Source organism: Nothoprocta perdicaria, unplaced genomic scaffold (genome assembly GCF_003342845.1).
Source record: "Nothoprocta perdicaria isolate Ctin4 unplaced genomic scaffold, notPer1 scaffold_106, whole genome shotgun sequence".
NCBI classification, from domain to species: domain Eukaryota; kingdom Metazoa; phylum Chordata; class Aves; order Tinamiformes; family Tinamidae; genus Nothoprocta; species Nothoprocta perdicaria.
The window spans coordinates 2196938-2221950 of record NW_020454161.1 but is presented as its reverse complement, the minus strand read 5'-3'; the positions used below and the strand labels follow the sequence as shown (position 1 = coordinate 2221950).

The window sequence follows — 25013 nt, the reverse complement described above, 5'->3', positions numbered from 1 at the left end:
CTACAAATTGTTTGGAACCCTATTTTCAAGACACTTGTTTATGCCATTGTGCTTACTGCATGAGTGGAGTCTTTGGAATGTGACCAACAGTCTCTGTTTTAGCTTTCCTTCTGTAAACCTGTTTATCTTCTTTTCTTCATCCATGCCCCTTCATTTTTTTGTATCTTAAATCATCAGAGCCTTATGACCAATATGTTCTTGCTATATATTTGTGCAAAGCTTAGCAGAACAATGCTATTGCAGCTAGGCCTAGCAGGATGCATCTAGGTCTACCAGGATGTAAATGAAAATAATCCTCAAACCTTGGGTTCTCAGCAGATTATAAACATTGGGTCTAGGTCTCAAGTTTCACTGTCTTGCCTACAGTTTCAGCTCAAGAGGAGATGTTCATCCTAGCACAGTAACTGGTAGGTAAAAAGCTATGGCCTTTATTCTGCAGAGCAGTAAAGATGTCTGCTTTGGTTCCTTATAGTTTTGAAATCCATGAATAAATCAAAATTAGTGATAACCTTGGCCCTACCCAGAAAAATGGAAGTCACTGGGCATTAGCACTTGAACATCTGTGTAAAGAATTCAATCTCAGAGATAAACAATCAGTTAGCATTAGTTTGGGAACATCAGTTTAATCTCTGAAGGTAAAGGAATATCATACAAATCTGAAACTGTGAAGCTATTGAAAGGGTGGATGATATGTATTTTTATTTAGGAACTGCTCCCATTTAGAACTAGAACTCATAACATTGTTTATTTTTTTTGTTACATAATACAGTGTAAAGAAAGGTCACTTCAAAACCAAGCATCTATCTTAAGAGCTGGTGATCTTCTGTCCTAAGAATGTAAGGGGCTGAGTAGCTGTTTTCTTCCTAAGCCCTTTTGTAAGTGTAGCTTTGGAGCCCCAAAGATAAGAGTACATGTGTATGGAGCCAGTACCTTGGTAAAGTTTTCAGTAAACTTACTTTCCCCTTTAGAAGAGAAAGAGTTTAGTAAACTCTTTCCCCTTCCTTTCTCCCCCCTCTCCTTCCCAGTATTTCTTCAGAGACAAAATGTTTTTCTCCCCTGAAATGTAGGAAAAGCTCACTTGCTTTTCATCTAGGATGGAAGTTCAAACATGGATTACAACATAAGCCTTATTTTCTTTATGCTAATCTTTAGTGATCATTAAGACCAAAGTGTTTGCATGGAGAGTAGTAATTCACCATACAGAAAGGTGGCAAACATTGACTAACCATTGTGAAGACTTGCTAAAAAAAAAAAAAAATCAATGAATTTGCAATGAAGTGATATAACTTTCCAAAAAACAAGCAAAAAAAAAAAAAAAAAAANAAACCCTTCTTCAGCTACTTCTGTCAATATCACCTGGATATGTAGTCATTTCTGTGTGGTATAAAGTTTAGCAGTTAGCAGAATCAATAAAAATTCTAAAGAATGTTTTGCTTTCATGAAGACAGAAAAAAAAATACTCCCATATATTACTGTTGGTCAGGGTCAGATAACTGATATTTCTCACTTTTCATAAATGTGGCCTTTTGTTTTTGAAAAACTTCCCTCCCCCCTCCCCCCACGATAATTCAAGTTATGARCAGAGTTGTGCAAGCTTCAGTTTTTTGGAGACTAAGTGATCTATACAAATATAACTCTGTGATTTGCAGGTAGATGACTTGRTTGGATAATATATCTTCAGGATTTTGTCAATATAATATGGATCTTTGAAAGCCATTTTTTTTAATCTTGTAGTTGATAGTTGTGTTGGACAGTCCTACATTCTAAAAGTATCTGCTTATCATCAATGACCTGAAACATAGAAGAACAACTCCTAAATAAAGAGAAATTGAAAGTCTAAGCCTATAATTTGTACATCTAGGATTACACAAAGGTATAGCAAAGAGATCATAGAATCATAGAATGCTTAAGGTTGGAAGGGACCTCAGAGGTCATCAAGTCCAACCCCCCTGCTCACGCAGGGCCACCTAGAGCACGTGGCACAGGGCTGCATCCAAGCGGGTTTTAAAGATCTCCAAAGAAGGAGACTCTACAACCTCTCTGGGCAGCCTGTTTTCCAGGGCTCTGTCACCCTCACAGTCAAGAAGTGTTTCCTTAAGTTCCCATGGAACTTTTACAACAGAAGTTTTGTGTCTCCCTCCATCTAAGGAGAAATGGTTGAAGTAACTTATTATTGTATATCAAGGGAGTTGTGTTTGTCTGATTTGACTTTTGGCTAAACGTAAGTATCAAAGCAATTTTATATAACTTAAGAAGGTTGTGAACACGATGGTGAAGTTATTTGTACAATATTAGGAAGGAGCTGCCTGGTCTAAATATTCTTTCAACTGCACTGTTATTRTTGTATGTGTTGATCTCTGTAGTAATTTAAGAAAACAGCAAATTTGGCTAGAACCCGAGCTGATATGAGAAGGGAAATTCTTTGATTATCAAAGGCAATGACCTTTTGATAAGAGTGTTAATGTTTCCACCCATGTTTCAGAACAAATGGYCGAGGGTGGCATTTTCTAGGTGTTGTCATGTAGGCTGAGTCCTCTTGTCTAACATATGGCACGTGCTTTCAGATTCTCAAGAAAGACAAAACACTAAAATTATTATAAAAATGGTCTGGATTTTAGTGTGCTTCAACTGTAATTCTGCATCTGGCTTATTTCCTTCTTAAGAGAACTTTACTCTTACACCAGACTGGATCTAGGATTGAGGCTAAGAGCAACTAATTGCTGGGCAGAGAGGAACCTCATGAGGTTCAATAAGGACAAGTGCAGGGTCCTGCACCTGGGGAGGAATAACCCCAGGCACCAGTACAGATTAGGGGTCGACCTGCTGGAAAGCASCTCCACRGAGAGGGACCTGGGAGTCCTGGTTGACACTAAGTTAACCATGAGTGAGCAGTGTGCCCTCGTGGCCAAGAAGGCCAATGGGATCCTGGCCTGCATCAGGAGGAGTGTTGCCAGCAGGTCAAGGGAGGTGATTCTGCCCCTCTACTCAGCTCTGGTGAGGCCTCACCTGGAGAAGAGCAACTAAGATGATTAAGGGAATGGAACATCTCTCGTATGAGGAGAGACTGAGTGAACTGGGCCTCTTTAGCCTGGGGAAGAGAAGGCTGAGAGGGGATATGATTAACATGTATAAGTTCATGAAGGGAGAATGTAGGGAGGATGGGGCCAAACTCTTCTCAGTGGTGGCCAGTGATAGGACAAGGGCTAATGGGTATAAGTTAAAACACAGGAAGTTCCGTCTCCAGGTGAGGAAGAACTTCTTTACTGTGAGGGTAACAGAGCCCTGGAACAAGCTGCCCAGGGAGGTTGTGGAGGCTCCTTCTCTGGAGGTCTTCCAAACCCGCCTGGATGCCRCCCTGTGCTCTGGGTGTCCCTGCTTGAGCAGGAAGGTTGGACTAGATGATTTCTGGAGGTCCCTTCCAACCTCAACCATTCTCTGATTCTGTGAATTAGCTAGAGGAAGTCTAGGGAGTGCTGAGGAGGCAGTGACTTCCAAAGAAAGGGCCAGTGCTGAGACATACAGCGACTCTGAATGCTGAGCTGTTTAGTGATATTGGAGGCAACTGTCTGTTTCAATTTACAGACAGTTAATGTTTGGGACACTGCTGCTGATTTCTGCCTGCAGAGAGATAATGGCTCACTTCTGATGATAGCAACTGTCACCATAAGATTCACAATTTCAAGTAGCGCATGAGAATTTTTTAAAATTTAGTCTTGAAATTAATATTTTTGCATGAATTTCAAATATCTTTGTGCTCCCAAATAAATATTCTGTMGCTTTGGTTTGGTAACAGTAGACTGACAGTAACCTGTGATACTGTTTCACAGAATGTATCAAGAGTGTTTTCCTYCATTCAGATGAATGGGCATTGTGTGGATGCAGAGATGGCATAGTATACTAAGTGATGCACAAGACTTTTTTTGTGCAGAAAGCCAGTGAGGCCTAAGAACACCAAATTTCAAAGGCTTAATGGTATAAAATGCTGAGCCTCTTCAGTATATACAGAATTGGGAGGTGAGCATGTTCAGTGTCTAGATGCTGAACACTGTGAAGAATGAATGGGGAGAAACAGAAGATTAGCACTTAGCTAATGTACAGACTTGTGAAAAGCTAGATCCTGCAGACATTTCAAAGAAGAAATAAGTGTTTTCATGGTAAGCTGCACAGAAAGAAGTTAGAGTGGAGGAAACTTCTTGAACAGATAGGCTGGGCTAATGCCTGGGCTAATATAGGAGATTTCTGATTTGTCTGATGAGCAGTTCATAGGACAATTTTGCAAGTCAGACAGATGGGCTATTATGAACTTCAGGAATAGTTTCTGCCTCATTGCCCTACAGGGAAGTGGGAGAATGTAACACACATCTTTAAAATGCTTTTACTAAGTAATAACACTTTCTATGGCACTAGAACAGGTTTCCCAACCAGGGAAATTACATTAGTTTTCCATAGAGGTATTGTATCCAGGCTAACGGTGTGGACCACTGTGGGAGGACTGCTGTTGGGAAGATGTCTGGGCACTGAGATGCTGTGGACAAACTGAAGGTAGATAAGAACTGGAGCAGGAGAACTGGAACAACAACTCCATGCAATGCCTACTCTCTTTAAACCACGACTTGGTTGGTGACAAGTAATGGACAAGATGGGGCATATTCTGTTTATCTTGCCAAATGCACAGGAACAAAGGTGCAGGTTCTTTTTTCTAAATATGCAAGGATAAGAAGTTCAGTCAGTGAATGTGAATAGCAAAAAGATTCAAGAATTAAGGCACATAAGGATTTGAAAGTTTTGGGGAACTGGTTACTTCAAAACCTTTTGAGCTTGAGTTACCTTAAGAGTAACACCTACATAGGTAATAAGGACTAGAAAGATTTTAAAAGAAATAGAATTTATTCTGTTTAATGTGTTTAACCTACCAGCATCATTAGAGGCAAACCTTTCTCTACTTTCTCATGCAGGAATTCTTACTTTCTCATCTGAAGTATGTAGGCTGCTGTGATCAGAAACAGGTTATTAAATGGGATATGGCAATTTTTCTTCTGAATTCATTTTTGCTGCGAGTTCATCAGCAATCTACAATTGACCTGATAGTATTTCAGTGGACATACAACTTATCAGTAGCATTGCTAGTAAATTTATTTGATTGGAAAACAGAGAATAAAATATCCTTTTTCAACAGAAAAACTGCCCATTTAAACATGAATTTTACTTGATTTAAAAAAAAGGACTTGCCTTATAAAGGATATATATAACTACTATGTAAATGGAGACAGGAATTTTAAAGGTGCTTTCGCTTTTATGGTACATAAGTTTTTATAAAACTCCCTCCCTCTACCCATCAAAATTAGTTTCAACAAAGAATGTAAAAAATCCCTGAAAATATTGGCTTGTGTACAGAGCTCATCTTGTTATTAACAACAGACTTCAAATGTTGTAAATTAGATGGCATCTCAGTTTCAACCAAACTTTGATGATTCTAATTTGTTTAAAAAAGAAAAAAAATACAAAATGAATGAAGTAGCTTTTGCAATTGTCACCGATTAAGACTCCTCTTTGGACTTTCTCTTCAGTGTATTTGTTGCCAAAGTGCCAAGGTCTACTAAAAAAGCTCTTCAGTCAAAACAGATCAATACATGAGAAACGGGCATCTTTCTTTTCTTGATAACACTAGTATCCATCAAACATACTATTTGTGCTGTAGCCTATCCACTGTGCCTGTTGTGTGGTCAGTTGAGTAGGGCAAAACATAATGTGCAGATGCACTGAAGAATTATTTCACTTTAGGGTTATTAACTCTCTAAACTAACCRCAAATAACAATCAAAGTAGTCCTTGAGCCAAAACACCTAATTTAATGCAGGTATTTTTTCACAATGAGTGTCTGCCACTATATTTCCCAGGAGAGATGGAACAAGTGACTGACTTTAGATATGCACCCCCGTTCTCTTCCACCCTCAAACTCGTGCCCCAGTCAACTGTTATTTCTTCTTGGCTTGTTTATATATTTGAGAAGCTTGTTTGACAAGTTAAGAGCTGCAAAACAAATGCTGCAGTTTTATAGGTGTGTCAATTTATTTTTTCAAAAGTTAATAACCACCAAGCCACCAAAAAGTGATTCCATTTAAAGAGGTTCAGCTAGCAGCTCATCCTGATTTTTTTTTTTTTTTTTTTTTTTTTTTTTTCCCCTTTCTGCTGGAGCAGATGCCACTTAAAACTGCATTAAGAGCCATGTTTTAGTCTCCTCTTACTGGAGAGAAAGAGAGAGAGAGGGAGGGAAAAAAAACAAAACAACAACAAAAAAAACACCCCAACCAGCTCACTGCAATACCATTTAAATCTTTTCCCTTGGCATTCACTTCAAAATCCTGAAACCAGAATACCGGAAGAGTCAAGACATGTTGCACATGCAATGCTGGCATTGATAGACTCAGAAATGTGCCTCTTCCTGAGAAGATGATAATACTGTGTGGAGTGTTKTGTAAACCAGGTGTCTTAAGATTTTATCTCCATTGACCTCTGTGAGGAAAAGTTAAAAAAACGGGGGCAATGAAATAATAAATTGAAWATTCCTCCTGTGATCTTGTCAACTTGCATAAGCTTTTTACCTATAGCCCATACCTTCAGGCCTTAATTAATATTTATCTACCTTGGAGACATCTTGCACTTATAAATCCATGATCACTTAGATGATACAGTTCACAAGGATGCAWATAGCTAGCAGAGATTTTTGACTGAGTACTTTCATCAGTTTTGAGGGGATCAGAGTTAAGACAAACTTGTAGTATTTCCTTCACTGAGGAGACAAAAATCTTCTTGCAAGACCTCCAAAAGTAAAGAAACTCTCTGTGCTTCGAAAGTACATATATTTGGATACGAACAAATGAAAACAGCATTATGATTTTTAAGGACTATTGTGTTTTAAAGCTTTTCTGGAGATGATCCACAAATGAGACTGTAGACAATTGATAAACTTGCTAAATTTACTGTTCTGTTCAGAGGGAAAAAAAACAAAAACAACTAATATTAGAATAATAGTACAAATTGAATCCTTTTAATTGATTTTTTACTACCACTTTATTTCCAGTTCTTTACTTACCTTTTAAGCATTTATGTAGCAATTAATATATTTCTTTCTCTTGCATCAAAGATAAATCAGTATTTATACCAATATAGAGTATTTCAGAATTGTAATTTAAACTGGAAAGATAACATTTAAAACTTAATCTTCCTAAGGCTTCTCTACAGTAGTATTTCAAAATATAAAAGTATAATTGAAGATAAATATTCTAATCCTTATGCTTACAAAAGCAATTTTAGGAGTGTGGACCCTTAAASTGAAGGAAAGGATACTTGCCTTGCAGAAAGAACGTCCATGGTAAAGCAACCATTTGGGGAATGTCTTCAGAAGTAACTCAAATTAGGTATTATAAGCAGCAGTTAAATTGGCTACAAGCAGCGGGGCAGGCATGCAGTTCAGTCTGCAGAATGTATAAATCCCTGGTTTTACCAAGTATGAATGTCTCTGATTTTTCACTGCCTGATACACTTCTAAAAAAGCATGCATCAAGCTTGCCAGCTACTAAACAGTTGAATAAATTAGTAGAAATATCTATTTTAGATGCTTTGCTGTTAGTGTATAAGGTGTATACCTTATATACTAACACCAAGTTACACCAAGTTATATACTAACACCAAGCATATAACACCAAAGTGCTGAAGTTTCTGCTAAGTATTGAGGCAAGCAACAGAGGCAAGTAACAGATCTCTCCAGTTTGAACACTAAAAATCTCTTTCTGAGTTCAAAGTGGCAGTTGCAATTCCTTGAATCTCCAATATGCACCAGGCTAGGAGAATAAGCCAGACTTTATCACTCCAACAGAAAGTTTTCTTTGTTATCATATACTACTACTTGCCATAATAGGACAARTCATGACTAACCTGAGATGAGTAAATTCTGTACCAAACTTGTATAAAGCAGTTTCAGGCTACAGGTGCCATGGGACTGGTAAAAGGTGATGCATTAATGTAACTAATGTTTAGTTAGGAGTATGCTCATTTGTTGAGGACAGACAAGGTTTTAGGTTTGCGGATGTTTAGTTTAAACCACGGTCAGGCCAAGAACACTTTATTTCTCATCCTGATGGAGAGAACCTAATGTTTTTGCGTTACTTCTCCCTGCTGACATTTTCAGACGTAATGGGGAATTTATGACGTTTAATAAATAACCAAACCGGTATAACTAGCAAGTCATCTTTCTCCACCACTGCTAAAAGAGAGCCTGAGGGCCCAAAACACACCTCCCTCATCTGCTTGTGTTGTGTGTCTTGTCTCTGCAAATATCTGAGTTTCACTGTCTGGGTACGAAGGGTGGGAATTGCTGTGAATAATGTGATAGGTGAGCAGCATGATCAGTGTTTGGTACACACAGCTAACAAACCTGYTCTTTGAAAGAAGGCTCAGCAGGGTTGAAGTTGAATGAAAGGCAAAAGCTGGTGTCTTGTTTTAGGATGTTGATACTTCAAAACCACAAAGGAATGTGTTCTCTCTCATTTTTGAGGGCAGAGGCAGTGGGGAAGTGTTTGCTTTCAGGCATTTTTTTCCCTCCCCTCCTTCTTGCTCACCACTATTTTAAGCACAGCAGGACATGTTTTCTTTGGTGGGAACTCTGGAAAAAAAAAAGTGCATTTCAGTTTTAAAAGGACTTGGAAAGATTTCTAGAGGCATCGTGTGCAGCAAAATAGCTATTTGCAGCAAATCTGTCGTTCTGTGAAGCTTTGAACTTTCTACCTGAGCTATTCCCCTAATGCATTTTTAACCTCGGAGCAAACCCTCTTGCAACATACCTGCCAGAACTATTCTGAGTCCTGATTCTCCTCCTCCTTTCCTCTCCCCATTCTTATGGGTTGACTCTAGGCAGATAGAGTGTAGTAAAATACTCCTTGCCCTCATACAGAAAAGATGCCACACTTCTCAGCAGTCACTCGGGTTCACTGGTCGTTCCATGTCTGATCTCTGTCCAACTACTTCATTTTCAGCTCAACTCTCACTGTGAGAGATTCCCAGTCAAATTATTCTTTGCACCATTAAGCAGTAAGCTGACATCTTACTCAGTAACTACAGCAAATGCAAAGTTTAGCTCCTGTTTTCTCCTGTGCATGACTTCCTCTTTTTGCCACAAGAGTTTCATACCTTCCTCTTTGATTCTAATCAGTGTGGCTTTATATGTCATATGCGTTCATCTCCTCTCTCTTTGGGAAGATTATACTTCTGGATTTGTTCAGGTAAATGTCTGCTCAATAGGGTTGTCCTATCAAAAGTCTTAGCTGGGATGCTCATCTACTGCTGTTTTTCACCCAGCAAAGGGGAAAGCTCTAGGCTTTCTTAATTGGCCAGTCTCACAGAAAGGCTCTGGGGCTGCGTTTCTAGCACCAAGGCTGGAGAGGAGGTGACCTCAGTCCTGTGTCATGCAGCTTCCTTCAGAATGCACACGGCTTGGCACGTGGTGGATGCATGCAGCTCCTCCCCAGCATTTCCGTGTCCTCCTAACCAAAAGTGGTCATCTTCTGTATAGGAATATTTACGTCTCTCTTATCTCCTCCTCTTCCTGGCCGGCCTGTAGACATGCTGGAATCGCTGAGGGTCCCTCAGCATGCTGTCGTATCAAGGAATACTTTAAGGGAGAAGGGCTTTATTTTTGAAAGTGTTCCTTACTTTGCTACTGCCTTTTCTGTCTTTGTGCCAGAATAGTGGTGAAGGTTTTATCGGGCTCCCAATGGGAATTTTTAGGAAATAGCTTATTCTATTTGCATACATTCTTGGCATTTATAAAACTTCTGTATGCAATGCTGTTGTTGTGTCTCTGTCAGTATGCTTCCAATGTGTACAGAGACTTTTTCTCTACCCATATCCATCTGGTTTCTTGTTTTATCCTGTGTGCATCTACCTGTGCTGTTTCTTCATCTTAGCTTATTGTACCTGACTTTGAAATACTTGTGCTTTAGTGTTTATTTGTCTTTCATATAGAAAAATATAAGACTAAAAAACAACTGATTAATATAAGAATGGTTCTTTTATATACAAAAATACAGGAACCATTCTTATATTAATTTATCATTTGATCAATAAATCATTCAGCCAACATCAGCATTGGCAATGAGTGTGATAATATTTTAAAAAGTGAGCTTGCATTGTGTGAGTGTCCCATGCAAATCTTTTCATGTGCTTTTTGAGAATTACACTATAAATAACTTCACACTAGTTAAAGTGTAAAGTGAGATGGAAGACTGAGCTAAGAATTTTGCATGTTTGTATGATGTATTCTGATTTTGCAGCACTTTCAAATACAGCAACATAGTAAGACTTAATTGCCTGAAGGGGATACATACACATTATCAAAGATACTGATTTATGATTAGAAAGAAGTGTTTTACTTTTATGTGGGCGTGGAATGTCAGATCTTGAAATTACAGCTTTGATTAAAGAAGCATTTTGCAATCCAGTTTGGTTCTGGTGAGACATTAATAATAGAACCCAAGGACTCCTGAAAGTTAACTTTGACTTACTATGTGGAATCAGGACTCTTAAAGTCAAAATCTGAGTTTTCTGTTAGAAGTACTTCTTAGAGAAGACATGAAAATCATCTTGGCATTCGAGTGGAGGAGGTTTAAAGAAATACCCACTGTGAGAAAAATAAGTGTGCGACTRACTCACGTGTATTTTGCTGTTCACAGTTGAAATAAATGCTTAGCAGATTTGAGAATTGTGGACTCTAGTATCRAAATGCCTTGGCTGCAGCCCTGAGACATGGCTGCAGCCCTGAGAGATGGTTGCAAAGGTAYATGATTTGTTAAATGAAGCTCGAGCAATCTCTTTTTGTCTTATAATAATATCTATAAATGTAGACAGTCTGCATAGCTCACTTCAGATGCTACTTCAAATATGTAAATGCTTTACCCAGATGATAGTTTCAGAAATGAGTGCAAACACAAGATGAATAGATCTAAACCTCAGCACACATTTGAGACAAAAATCAACTTCCTTCACTTGTATAGGCTTTAGTTCCACTGAAGTCAAAGATATAATACTTGTTGATGGATGCATCTGTTATTCATCAATAGGTAAGCTTTGAATAGATCTAGTAGATTTTAAATTTCAGTTATAGTAGAGGAATCTGAAAGTTCTTGCTGCGCTGTGACTGTAGAGGTGCTGGGTAGTTGTCAGGCCTAGCGTAGGTGTTGCTTCCTTGCCTGCATGCAGATCAGAGTAAGAGCAAATTGCCACTAGCTGAGGGTAACATACAGCGGTACAAACATAGTGCACTAATTTGTGCTTGAAATGGGGGAGGGTTGGGAATCTATATATTTAAACCATTATTGAGTCATCCACCTTCCTGTTTCTTATTCAGTAATGCTTTGATATGAGGTATGTCTTGCTTTTTTTTAAATACCTATTATAATTGTAAATGAAAAATCCTTTTTTATGAATACAGTAAAATCAGACCCAATTCATTTTTTTAATCATGATGGAGAGATCTGCCTAGGTTATAATTGGTGTTGCATAATTGGCAAATGCAGAAATGACAGTGATATATCCGTCCCATGAACAAAACTGACTATTGTAATCTATGGATGGGCCCAAGACCCTTCCCCTCCCCCTCTTTATCTAATTTTTTTCTTCTCTGCCTTTTCCATCAAACTCTATCTAGTAATGTACCTATTTCTTGCCACTCATTGTTTACTCCTCACTACATACAGGACTAGTCTGAGGATTTAGGGTTAGTAAATAATCTCTTGGTTTATGGCACAGATCCGATGTAATGAGCTTCTTTGTGCAGAGAAGTCTGGAAGATTGTCCCTGCTCCAGCTTCTGCTTGTGGGACACAGTAGCTTTGGCACTTAAGGCATTCAGTGCTCCTTCCAAGTTGTCGGATCTGCACTCTTCCTGAGCACCCCAAAGCAGCAGTAGGCAGGGGTAGKACCTTGACACTCTGTTTTGCTGTGGCAATTGGCTTGCTTTCAGCTATGTTTTTCTCAACCATAGCACTTGGCTTACAGTTCACATGCAGTCAGACCACGTGCAGACTGCCTCAAAGAACAAAGTGATTTTCTTTATAGCTGGAATAAGGGAGTGGAGACTATCAAATGTCTTTTCTTGGGCTCTTTCTGTGCTGGTCTGGGTCTTGTGGAAGGGTTGTCACCAAAAAGATGATCTGACCTGATGGACACATGGGAAGAGCGTATAGAGAGTAATACAGCAGAAAGGGTTACAAATTTTATTTTCATCTGTCAGAAGAAGAAACAGATTTAGATCTTCCTCTTTAATGTTCTTATTCCTTACCTCAAAGCAGGAATTAGGATGCTTATTAAGCTTGTGTTTTCATTCAGAATATTCTGAATGTAAGTTATTGTGCTATTATCTCTGTTTTAGATGCAAGACACTTAATTGTGGGAATTCTCTGGGGTACTGTACTGTGCTGTGGCTGTAGCACCTGGTGTTTTTGCCTCAAACTGGATAGTAAGATTTACGATGGACTATGATGCTCTTGGGCAGACTTCATAAAATTCCTAATTAACCACCACTTCACTTGTAAGAGTTTTCAGTTATGTCACACTGCAGAAACAAAGCTTGATTATCCTTCCTGTTTCCCCTTTTTTGAACTGCATACTTACTAATATACTGTACTTTAACTGTTTCCTAGGAGGAAAATATTTCCAGTAGTGAAATAGCTTCCCTACATGCTGGAGAGATTCCACGGAGCAGATCAGAAGGGACTTTGATTGACATGGATGACCAAAGACCTTCATCCAGCTACAGTATGCCTCTTATACCATTTTATCTACTCAGGTTTACACTTAAAGCCTGAAGAGAATTCTCAGTAGTATCAAGACATACAGATGTTCTGTAAACCACTGAATGTCAGTTCTTTACTACAGCTTGAGCTTTGCACTAGTCCCTGGTGACATCTACGATATTGTCCATGAAAAGCTATTGTCCATGATGTTGGAGTGCAAGGAARCTGTTGCAAGGTCACCTAGGAGTGACACAGAACTCCCTTGTCCCCTGCCAGAGCACATATGGCTTAGGAAGATAAGGAGGAAAGGTTGAAAATATTAACCTTTCATGTAGAAAATGCTACTTAGGATATGTTTATAAGGGTTTGAAAATTCTCAGTCAAACTACTAAAGCTAAGGCTAAAGTTGCATTAACTGCATTGCTACCCTACCCTTCAAATGAAGAAAATTTTCATAAGAAAATGTTCCTCTTCATAAGGTAGACATTCTCTTATTTTTCGCACAGTAGTAGWTTTGAGGAACGGTGGGTCTGCCACTTGCTGGGCTAGTGGCACTTTTTTTAAAGCTAAGCTACTGTAACCCACTGTTACCTGTGCTGGAAGCAGGGAAGCTGGCATGAGTGTCCTGTGTGATGACTTGGGCTCTGTGGGCTCTGGTAGACTTCCTTTCTTCAGGTTCATTTCACAAAGAAATACACTCTTCAGAAAAAAAGTCTAAGACTTTTCAGATTAATTTTAATTAAAAAAAAAAAAGTTTCTACTTTTCCACTGGGAAATTTAATGTACCACAGTACAGAGAAGGCATTTGGCTTTCAGGCAGAAACTATGGCCCTCTTCAGTAGGAGCTTTAGCAACCCAGCCCTGTCTGCCAGGCATCTGGCCAAGCCCAGCTGACAGAAAGGCAGAGGGCTGTGTGCCCAGGCTCTGATCCCCTCTGGCAGCTGACCTGGAAGGTTGTTGTCGAGACGACTCCAGAGTCTTCCAGATGGGCAGCTGGGAAACTGATAAATTCCACTTGGGTTCTTCCAAATTGGAATTTTTCTGGAACTGTGGAAAAACTTCACGGTTTTGGCTCTTGATCACAATTCGTGACAAACTGGAAATTAAAAATGTACCAAATGGTTTCAATATTTTTGGCTGAATGCACAATCATTCTTGTGACTGAGTGGTAGTGACTTTAGAGATGGAAGGATAATAATGAAGGCATAGGTATACTGAAAAAATGAATGCTGCATTTCCCTTCTAAAATTAAAATCTTTTTAAAAGGATGTACAATGAAAGGATGGTATAAAACTCTGTGTATAAAAATAATATGAAACTGAAGTGGTAGAAACCCTTTAGATGAAAAGCTGTAGGCATGCTATATAGAGCAGGCGTTAGTCTAAAGATCAATCTATAAACCAGGATTTTCAAACAGTTATTAATATAAAATATAAATGCAGTTTTCACCGACAGTTTTCCAGAGGCCAATTTGTATAATGCAGATAAGCATTGTTGCAAATAGGCATTAGCATTAATAGTCAGTATTTTGCACTCCTACYTTTTTGTTAAAAAGGGAATCCTGGGAAAAAATAGAAGACTTGAATATTTCTTTTTCAATTTCAGGCAGTATAAGAATTCATAAGCTACACTAGTAAGACTTATAAGTTGGAGGTTGGTATAACACATTCCACTCACATTGAGATAAATTCTAAGAGTGTTATCAGTACACAGTGCATATACACTAGCATGACAAGGAACCCTAATACATTCACCTGGAATGGCTACACAGTGTAGAGTGCTTGAAAGAAACCCTAATCCTTGCACAGAGGTAGTCACAAATCAAAAATATACATGGCCTTTCATAAGAGGCCAGAGATAACCATAATATAAAGGTTTAAACCATATTTGACCTTAGCATACTCAAAGCTCATTAACAGTGGTAGGAGTTAATGATCACACCTCATAGAATTTGTTTTGTACTCTTCAAGACTAATTTGTTGAAACTCTTTAAGCTGTAAATTCTTAAACGCTATTTAGAATTTGATTATTGATACTCTTACAAAATTATTCAAGTTTTTTAATTGCTTGTAGCCACCTGAACTATATGCATTTTAGTAGATGAAATTTAATCACCAGTTACTCTGTATAACAGATTTTCACCTCAAAGTGAATGTAATGGAATGTCTCATTGTCTTCAGCTATTTTAAAAAAAGAGTGCTTTAGGGAATACATCTATTTTCTCTTTCAAACAGGTGACTGTACAAGTAAATTGGATTTGAATATTGATGTTTCTGATGTATTGGAACATGTCCATGCTGTTTCAAAGACCAACCCTTTCTGGAACGAACTGTCAGCATCCAATCCTTTCATATATGACATAGCCGCTTCAAATAGAAATGAAAATAACAAGTACCTTTCTGTCCTAAAAGAAAATCCCTCTTTGTTCTCCAGAGTTTCTAGCAACAGGGAGTCTCTGGCTTCCTCAGGTGATGAGCTAGATATTGATTGTCTTCTGAGAAAGACTTCAACAAGAAGATCTGGACGATCTAAAAGTATCTCTGATTTCCTGGATATTATTGATAACCGAAGACTTAATCCTCACAAGACAGCACCTCAAAAAACTGTAGCATCAGACACAGAGTGTCTTCAAAATGACCGGGAGGCCTACAAGATGGCTTGGTTGAGTCGCAGACAGCTAACCCGGTCTTGTCTAGATTTAGAAGCAAGGAGTCAAAGCCCTGGATGGGCACAAACACAAGCTACGGATGTTCATATAGTCAGTAAACTGAATCATGAAGGGGGATCAGTACAGCTTCCTGACTCTGATATCAATGTTCACATTCCAATGGGCCATGTATTACCTGGAGAATTCCAAGAAGTTGGTTTAAAGGCCATTCTTAACCCTCCATCATCACTTAACAATGAATTGTCTATTACTGTAAGTCCTCTAATAGAAATTACATTGAGCAACCTCAACACAAGGGAAGCCATTTTCCTAGAAGTGAAAGTTGCAGCTAAAGTGAAGAATGATCCTCTCAGCCAAGTTATGACTGATATTGTGTGCTTCTACAGCTTCAGTAAAGAAGGACCTTTTAGAAAGCTACAGAACTGCTACTTTTATGAAGATACGATACAAGTGAAGCTAACAGACCTAAGTCATTTGATGTATACAGTAATCGTTGTACAAGCGAATAAAATTCAACCTCCAGCCACTACTGTCTGGGACTATGTTCATAGAACTGTCTCAGTTGGAATTTATGGTCCCAAATATATTCATCCATCTTTTACAGCAGTTTTTACAGCCTTTGGTCATAACTACATTCCAAGAAAACTTACAATTTGTGATATTAAAAAGGGGGGGAAAAATATGCCCCCTGTTGTGTTTCAGTTGTGGGGAAAGCACACGCTTCTGCTTGAAAAGCCACAAGATTTAAACATTTCTTTGATATCCTGTGATCCTGATTTTGAAGTGAAGGTGGAAAATCAAAGCAAAAATATTACAGAAGAACAACTGAAAACTGGTGAAATGGTCCGCCAACAATTCCTGTTTTCCATGCTAGGATCCAGGGAGATGCATTTCTTTCTTTTTCTTGTTCAGATTAAAAACTTAAGAAGTGGTCAAGTGATGCAGTTCTGTGTTACAACTCCTGACCCAGCTCCAAAATTAAGTGGAATTATCAGTAGGCCAAAGTGCTTACAGAAACGCAAAGAAATCAAGTCYGCACCTTTGCTATTAATACCAACAGTAAAATATCCAAAATTTCAAGATAAATGTTTAAATATCAACACATATGGAGTGGCTTTGAAGACTGTGTTACGTCAAAGTAAGATAGACTATTTGCTAGAATATTTTAAAGGGGATACAATAGCACTTCTTGGTGAAGATAAAGTAAAAGCTATTGGGCAGACTAAAATAAAAGAATGGTATGTAGGAGTTCTCAGGAGAAAGGTTGGTCTTGTACATCGTAAAAATGTAAAAGTGATTTCCAAAGAACAAGCTATGGATACTGCTGATAGTGAGCTACTAACCAGGAATCTTGTTGAACAAATTGCGCTACCATTTAAAAAACTGACTTACATCTATTCAGTAGTCTTATCTACAGTATCTGAGAATGTTTATGATTGGAGAGCTTTGGCTGAAGTGCTAGGATATTCACATATGTCATGGGATGACTTTAATGAGAAATATGTTGATAAGGAATCAGAAAGAGTTGCCCATGTTGTGAAGAGGCTGAAGGAAGACTGCCATGCTAACAAAAAGAAAAGACTATTTCTTTATGAACTCGTTGTTGTAAGTATTGCACAAGCTAACTTGGCTATTGGGAATGTGTTGCTAGAGAATCTTAAACAACTCAGTAGTAATGTCTGAGCAACAAAATATGGTCCTTTATCTGTGTAGGGGTGCTGATAAATGTGAATGCATTACTGTAAGTTCTAGATGCATATAGATGAAATATGCATCCAGCATCTTTTTGAAAAAATATTTATATCAATTAATTCTAAGCTGCAGTCTTAAATCTAGGAATCTTACTTATTTAGTAATTTTTTGGTTTTATATTTTTTTTATATCTATACATATATAAATATATATGCTGTTGAAACATTTATATATATATGTTATACATACATGTATATATAATGTGGCATTTAAACATTTGCCGTGATTGTGGCTTCTCCAAGCAATTCATAACCCTGATCTGAACTAGTTAACCTCATAGTGTGGCACTCTGTTATTTGTCTATGTTCTCTACCATAAATCGTGTATTTAAGATTGCTTTCTACATTTAATGGAAGGAAAATCTGAGCTTTATTGAAGAAAACATTTTCTGTCCTTATGTGACAACTTCATAGTCAATATAGTTACTACTGAAAGAGAAAAAAGGTATTGCAAGAATTTTGGGACATTCTTGCAATGTTCTAAAGTTTCACAGGGCAGATTTGGAAACCAATCTTCTAAATGCTTCTAAATGACTCAATAATGTGACATGGAAATTGAGAAGTGTTTATTCTCAGCTTGATTACATGATGGTTTTAATAATTACATTATTAAACCATCATATTTTAAATATTCTTCTACATATTTGCACATGAATCTGTGTATAAATTACTTTGGAATTCAGGATTATTCAAGACTATCATTGTCTCTGAAAAACATATTACCCTATTTTGAGACAGATGAGAATGAAGTTGCTCATACAAACATATAGTGAGTGTATTAGAAAAATATTTGAAAAACTCATGTTGTAGCATGTTTATAGACTTTTGGCTGTCCCTACATTGCAGCCATTGGTAGGGTTTGTTTCTTGCAAGCAGTCTACGTTATCTGAAGTCCTGAGAGCAATTTTAGCAAAAGGAACTCAGAAAGAAATTGGAATTAGTGACCACTTACAATGTTCTTAAGAAGTGTGCTAAACTGAGTGAAATAAAACTGAGAAAGAATTAAGTAGAACGAATAAATTGGAGATAGTTAGGTCTGCCATTGTGTTTCTGTACAAAAATAGATGGAAAAGAAAGGGGGGAGGGGGTTGGACTTAAAGCTTTAATACAATGTTAAGAGCTTACTACAGAACAGGAAAAGGTGGGACAAAATAGGACCAACAAGTTGGCTCATTTTTAAGGTATATATGATTCTGGACTGTGAAGTGTAAATATAGAGCTCTGGTTTTGTAAAGCTAGACTTAAAGCTACCTATCATCCCTGTCATTTGTGGATAGTTTTTTTGGTTTTTTTTTTCTTTATCCCATTTTAATTTCATATATTCTTGATTCTCAAAGCAAAAGCAAACTGAACAGTTTCTTCCCCTGCTTTGCCGAAACGTATGGGTGTTGCTATTGTAAGCTATATATTCTGTTTCTCAATGGAACAATGACTTAAGTATTTTATTCTAGAGAGGCACTGCTGGTTTGGAATCTATGTTGAGTGTATTCTTGTTAGTTACACATGACAAATGTCTTACTTATTAACAGTTCTACTGTTTGTAAAGAGGTTTTTTTATGGATTTTTTTTTTAGTTAAATCACACAAGTGTCTGATTTCTGCAGAAATATTTGATGTTAAAATCAATTTCTGAAAAAAGAAGGAAATTGTCTGGTTTTGGCTCTTGATCTTTCACTGAAAAGTCAATATTTTTGGTGGAACATTTTTTTTTCTCTGTTAATTGGAGAAAAAAAATCCCCTATTTTCGTATTAGCTTTAGTCCAAACAAATAAGAAAGGTGAATGCAAATGCAACACATCTGCATTTCACTTCTGGAAACCATTTTACTTCTGGAACCACTTTAGTGTATTCTTAGAAACACATGTGGTGGGGGGAGTTTTTACTTGCATTTCTGCAAACTGGTCAGCATTTCATCAGTTCTGCAGGAGTAAGTCAAATGGTGCTGGCCAAAGTAAATGATGACTTTCTGGAAAAAAAGTAGACTACAGACTACACCTTGGTATAACTGCGCTCAAAGTTCATGTCTAAGTTTCATGTCATATTTTAAGAAGCTAAAGTTTGCACCCCAAATATTTTGGTTGGAGAAGAGTAATTTTGCTTCAGGATCCTTGAGCTTTGTAGGATACATGTGACACTGGAATGCTAAAGGAGCTGAATGCCAGCTTCTTTCTTTTTTTTTTTTTCTTTTTTTTTTTTAAGCTTGTGGGTATTTTTCCTGTGAAACTATTGGCAATACCCTTCTGAGGGAAAAATATATATAAACAGTTGCATATTTTCAAGAATGCAAAAAGGCCAAAAAAGCTTTCTGTCCACTTATAAACGCAGATTAGATACAATAACCAAATTATACTGATTTGATGGTAATTACTGGAGAAGGAACCTTAACAAATATGATTTTTGTAGGCACTTCTGAAGATAGATTGCCAGGGATTAGTGGCACGTCTTACCCAGGACACTGTCATTTTGACTTCAGCTGTTAAGCTTGGCAAATGTTGGCGGGAACTTGCAGAGAAGCTAGCCAGACTCACAAAACAGCAAATTGAGGCTTATGAAGTACCTCATCAAGGGAAAAATGGAGAGGTCACTCTGGAGGTAAGTTGCTGGTGTAATGGTGGGTACTCTGCATGAACAAACCCAGGATTTTTCTTCCTCCTTATTGTGTGCCCATCTTTCCTTATGTACTTTCTTAATTTGTCAGGTCTTCAGTGCAAAGAGTTCTCATGTTTTGTCTGCAGCTAAGGCACTTCTTTGAGGCCAGCTCTTCAGGGTTTTCATATCAAAATAATTTACAATGGAGGTCATAGTCTCTCCCAAGCTTCAACTCTTCAGTGCTGTCCAAGGGCCATTTTCAGTCCCTTTTATTGTACTGCCCCTCCTCAATGTTAATCTTTTCGATTCCATTCTTGGTAGTGCTTCCTCCATTTAAATTAACTCTTGCTCTTTTTGTCACCATCTTTTTTCCCACCTGATGTCATTTCAAAGACGATGAGAAAGGACCACTCAAGATGGAAGAAAAAAAAAAACCTTCCAAATTAATGCTTTTATTATTACCTTTGTGTCAGATTTGTCACCATTTAGTTAAGAGAATTAGGAGACTGGAGGTTTAGACACCATTTTCCCCCCTGTCCTGTTCTATGAACATGGCCAAATGCATGTTTTAATTTCATTTTTGCTGTGTAGTTAATGGTATTTACCATTTGTTGTAAAACACTTTGGTTATACAGAAGTACAATTTCTAAATGAAAGCCAAACAGTTGTCTTCTCAGATATATTTTAGTGCATACACACATAAGGAGCAATTTAGGTACCTAAATATATCTCTARTACTATCTTACATTCACAGAGGTATCCCTGGCATCTGGGTAATGCAGTGTATTTGGCCCAAGCCTTAGGGTGGGCCAGCACCCACCCACACCTGAGAGCTGAAGGGTGGACTATCCTCCCGGCACGCCTCTGACCRGGTAGCTGGGTTGCTTCATGAGTTTCTCCACCCTTAATTTGTTGACATCAAAGCATGCAGTAGATCCACTGTCTCCCACTGAGTTAAGTGCAAGAACTTCGAGCAGTCTCTGATGTTTTCCATGAGCATCCTYTCTTACTAGCTTTGCTCACTGCTCACACTGACCTTTTGCCCAAGGCTCATACCTTCAGCATGGGCTCAACATCTGCCTGCAGTATCTACTCCCTGATTATTACTGATARTGCACATGATTTGACCTGATGTTGTCCCCTCCCACACCTCATTACCAAAGGAACCACTTAAATTTACTGTTCATACCTTCAAAACATGACCATTTCTTACTCCTTCTCCTTTTCTTGCGCCTGAGTTTCCTGTTTTCCGCTGGCCCACTCAGGCTTTCACCTCAGCTTCACCTGCCTTTTGATGGCTATGAGGAACTTCCTGCTCTAATTGTGAACCATCACCTCTTATTCATTTTGGGTGGCTCCCCCCAGTTATAGACTAAAATTTGAGTAAAATTCTAGACTTTCATTTTCAGAGTTCTGTACATTACATCCATCATTGCTGTTTGCGAACATTTGTTACTCCTTTGATCWTCTTTTTCTCTTTGGGTTGTTTCTTGCAGTATTTTAGAGTTGTTCTGAATGCACTGTTTGTGTCTGGATGCATCTTAAAATATTTTCTCATAAAACTCTCAACTCCACCAATCTATAGCCTCTTAGTTTCTTTTTAGTGAAAAATCACCATGCTATTAGCTTTCTTTTTGCACTATCTTGCTCTAAAATAGCAAAATCAAAAAGAATATGAATGCTTGTAACTCTCTCTTTTTTTTTTCCCCCTCTTGTATGGTGCCTAATTTCCCAGACATTCTTCAGCTTTTTTTTCTTTTTCTTTGTTTTGCATTTGCATTTGTCTGACCAAACCTTAGCTTTCTGAAGTGAGAGTTATAGATCTGATTATATCTGAACAATATGTGACTCTATTCATCTCTGTGGTATTTGGAAGTGTTTTCTTCATAGCTCATAGACTAACAGACAGCAGTCTTTATGGTACCTTAGCCTATCCATTTTTACTTAGAAACWGCCCCTTCCTCCTTCTCCCTTCCACACAGTTACTTTTTATTTAAATGGGTGCCTCTTCCCCATTTGGTACTGGACATTTATGTTACAGAAATGAAAAACTTAAGCAAATCTGAAAAAAAGCTGAAACATGGCTGTGGGGGTCTAATGGTTAGAAGTGAAAGGAATAAACCTGCCAGAGGAGGGAGGAGAGAGGTTTGCATCTTAGGCATAYGTCCACCTCATCTCTGTGCAGTGTCAAACTGATCTTTAGCTTAAATAGAAGCGTAGCATCTTATAACACTATGTAGGAAAGATCACAAGCTGGACTGCTGCAGCCCCAAACACTTCAGATAGCCTGGCTCAACATAAATATGAAGAAAGGAAGCAGAAGACGGAGAAAAACCATAGCCAGTGTTAGAATATCAGGAAAGACCCGGACCCTCTTGTGGGCTACCTTGGTTATTAAGGTAGAAGTAGGAATAAAGCAGCTTTCTAGACCTACCATAAATGCCTCAGTGCTTAACTCCYTTATTAAAAATTTAAACATGTTGGAATAACTAGGAAACATTACAAAATCTTGATTTTAATTTTTTCCTATTATTAGATAGGGTATRTTTTGAAAAAAAAATGTCATTCATTCTTTCCCCACCAAGTTACATTTCTTCTTTTTGCAAGACAGACTTGCAAGACAGACTTGGTTAAGGTCAGGAGAGGCAGCTGGCACCATTTTTATTCTGAGTAAATGAAGATATCCTTCCTTTCTTTAGTGAGCTAAAATGACAGACTTCACTGTCATAGTGCACAGGCACTTTTATGGCACAAAGGCAGACACTAAGCTAGTGTCTGTGGAAAAACATTGCTGGAGAGATGAGTGTGTAGATTTTTGTTTTTTAATGCTCTGGGAAGGGAAGGCAACAGAAGTTGAGGGAGATGGTTACACAAATTATGAAAGAGTCAGTACTGGGATAAGTTAAGACTTCCTAGCCCAAATCTGGAGAGAGGCTCAATGATTAGAAGAACTTTTCCCTGCTACTTCATTCTGCTCTTAATCAAGGGAAGAGGGCCTTGTATCATGTATTATTTTTAAGTTAATAGGATTGTATCAATTAAAAAAACAATTTCTTCCTGAGTTATCCTTCAGAATCATGAATTCAGCTTTTCCATTAAAAAGAGAAAGTGATATTTAAAGAAAAAAGCCTTTAGATTTAAGGGACTTCCTTATTACCCTCTATGTGCATATACATGTGCATGTATCACTTCATGTGCTTATATAAATATACAGAATTGTATTTCTGTTAATAAAGCAAAAGATGGTGCCTTTGGGAAAGTCATGTGTTCCTTTGTGGCTTTATGCAATTTCCAGTTAAACTGTAGCCTGCAGAACCCTTATTGCTGATTTGGAATAGCAAGGCAGAAGGCAGATAGCCCAAGTTAAATTTGCAGAAGYAGCAGCTTGGAAAACATTCTTTTTTTTGTTGTTGTTTGTAAACTGAACGATCTTATTCTGGACATCAGCACTTCGAGAGATTTCAGGACAGCTTGGTATCCAAATCTTTCTGCTGTAGCCTAATTAATGTTACTAGACCAATGACAAATTACACCTTCTACAGAGGTGCTGTGTATTTGTTGCACACGAATACCTACTACATAAACATACTGCAATTTGAAGTGCGAAGCATTGGGAACTTTCTTTTTCATTTTTTTTTTTTTTCTTATAGAACACTTTGCATAACATGTTCTGATTTTAAAAAGTTAATTGCAAATGCTTTTGACTCTACTGCTCTTGTGGTAATTATTATGATGATTTTAAACAGAGGTTTTATAGACAGATCCAATATTTTTACTGTTGTTACCAGAGATCACTGTATGTAAAGATAAGCATACTTAAAAGTTATAGGCAGTAATGCATCCATGGTTCAGTATGATGTTGATTAATGAGACAGTGAGTTATTAACTGTCAAAAGTATAATCGAGCTTCAGATAGAGAAACTGCTGTTAAGTGATTTTGTCACAAAAATGACCAGGCGAAAGTGTGTTTTTCTTCCATATGCTTTCTGAAGCAAAATATGTTTTTCTTCCTTATGCTTTCCAAAATAAAAGTATATATTGACTTGGTTATAGTCATATGAAAGATTTTTTTTCAGTGATTTATTGTGCTAAGGTTTCAAGAATTTAATAGAAATAAAGTGTATAAAGTTGCTGAAAGTATTATATGAACATGTGATATATGATAAATTATTTCAKTATGGTTAAGGATCAAAGTGTATTTTTTTGTTTTGTTTACTACTTTAAAGATTTAACTTGTATTTTCCTCAATAATTCAATTTTGGCAATCAAATTTTTCCTTTTCTCATTTTGCAGATGATGTGGAAACCTGCATACGACTTTCTCTACACTTGGGGTGCCCATTATGGAGATAGTTACAGGGATGTCTTACAAGACCTGCAATCAGCTTTGGATAAAATGAAAAACCCTGTAACAAAACATTGGCGGGAGTTGACTGGAACTTTGATTCTTGTGAATTGCATGGATGTTTTAAGGGCAAGTGCTTTCTCCACAGAGGAGGAGGGGGAAGAATAGAGCACCAAGTTATTTTCTGGAAAATCTCCTGGGAACTATACTGATGATTATTTGTTTCAGTTATGTTTACAAAAGAAGGGCAGAGCACAGTTTGTTTTACCTGAGTTCCCACTGGGTCTAGCCCAAGAGCCCTCATCTGCAGYTACCTGAGATTGAGAGCCCAAGACACACCTTGCCAATGGTTTCTGTGAATACAACCCTGAGAAAACAGAGTGAGAGATTAAACTAGATGGCAGCAAAAGTAATTTTAACTTTATGAACTGATTTCCAAAAGGAGCTGCACTGACTTGCACTGACTTCTGGGTGGAGATCAGCTTTAAGAAGAGTAATGCACAGACAAGTTCAGCCCGTGGGACACAGGTTTACATTTCCAGGAGAGCATTTAAATCTAAATATGTGACTTTTATGGCTGCCAAAAGCTCTTGACTACACGTCAATGGGTGAAGAGTTACCTAGAAAAAAAACCCTTAGATTTCTTTTGTTTTTAACTGGGACAAAATTTATTTTCTCATAAAAGAGGGAAGTCAAACAGTTATTTGCACGTCTGAAAAGATAGATGTGCTGTTCAGTCCTTTCAAAACAGTTTTTGGTGTTGTTTTTGTTTTTTGTTTTTTTTTGAGACTTCAAGACATTTTAATGATCAAGTGGCTCCTTGTTGATATAGCTCAAGAGGTGTTGTCCCTCTTTTTACTAGCAAATATGTCTAGA

General features: G+C 37.7%; 1 protein-coding gene across 1 annotated transcript in view; it reads left to right on the top strand.

Annotated features, from left to right (window-relative positions):
- The window catches only part of MACC1 (MACC1, MET transcriptional regulator), a 31942-nt gene extending 7166 nt beyond the window's left edge, over positions 1-24776 (top strand). Inside the window, exons 2-5 of the mRNA XM_026045143.1 lie at positions 12694-12808; positions 15021-17059; positions 19608-19796; positions 24087-24776. Coding sequence (XP_025900928.1) covers positions 12694-12808; positions 15021-17059; positions 19608-19796; positions 24087-24305 — 2562 coding nt within the window. The 3' untranslated portion in view covers positions 24306-24776. The remainder of the gene's footprint in view (positions 1-12693; positions 12809-15020; positions 17060-19607; positions 19797-24086) is intronic.
- Positions 24777-25013: the final 237 nt, after the last annotated feature.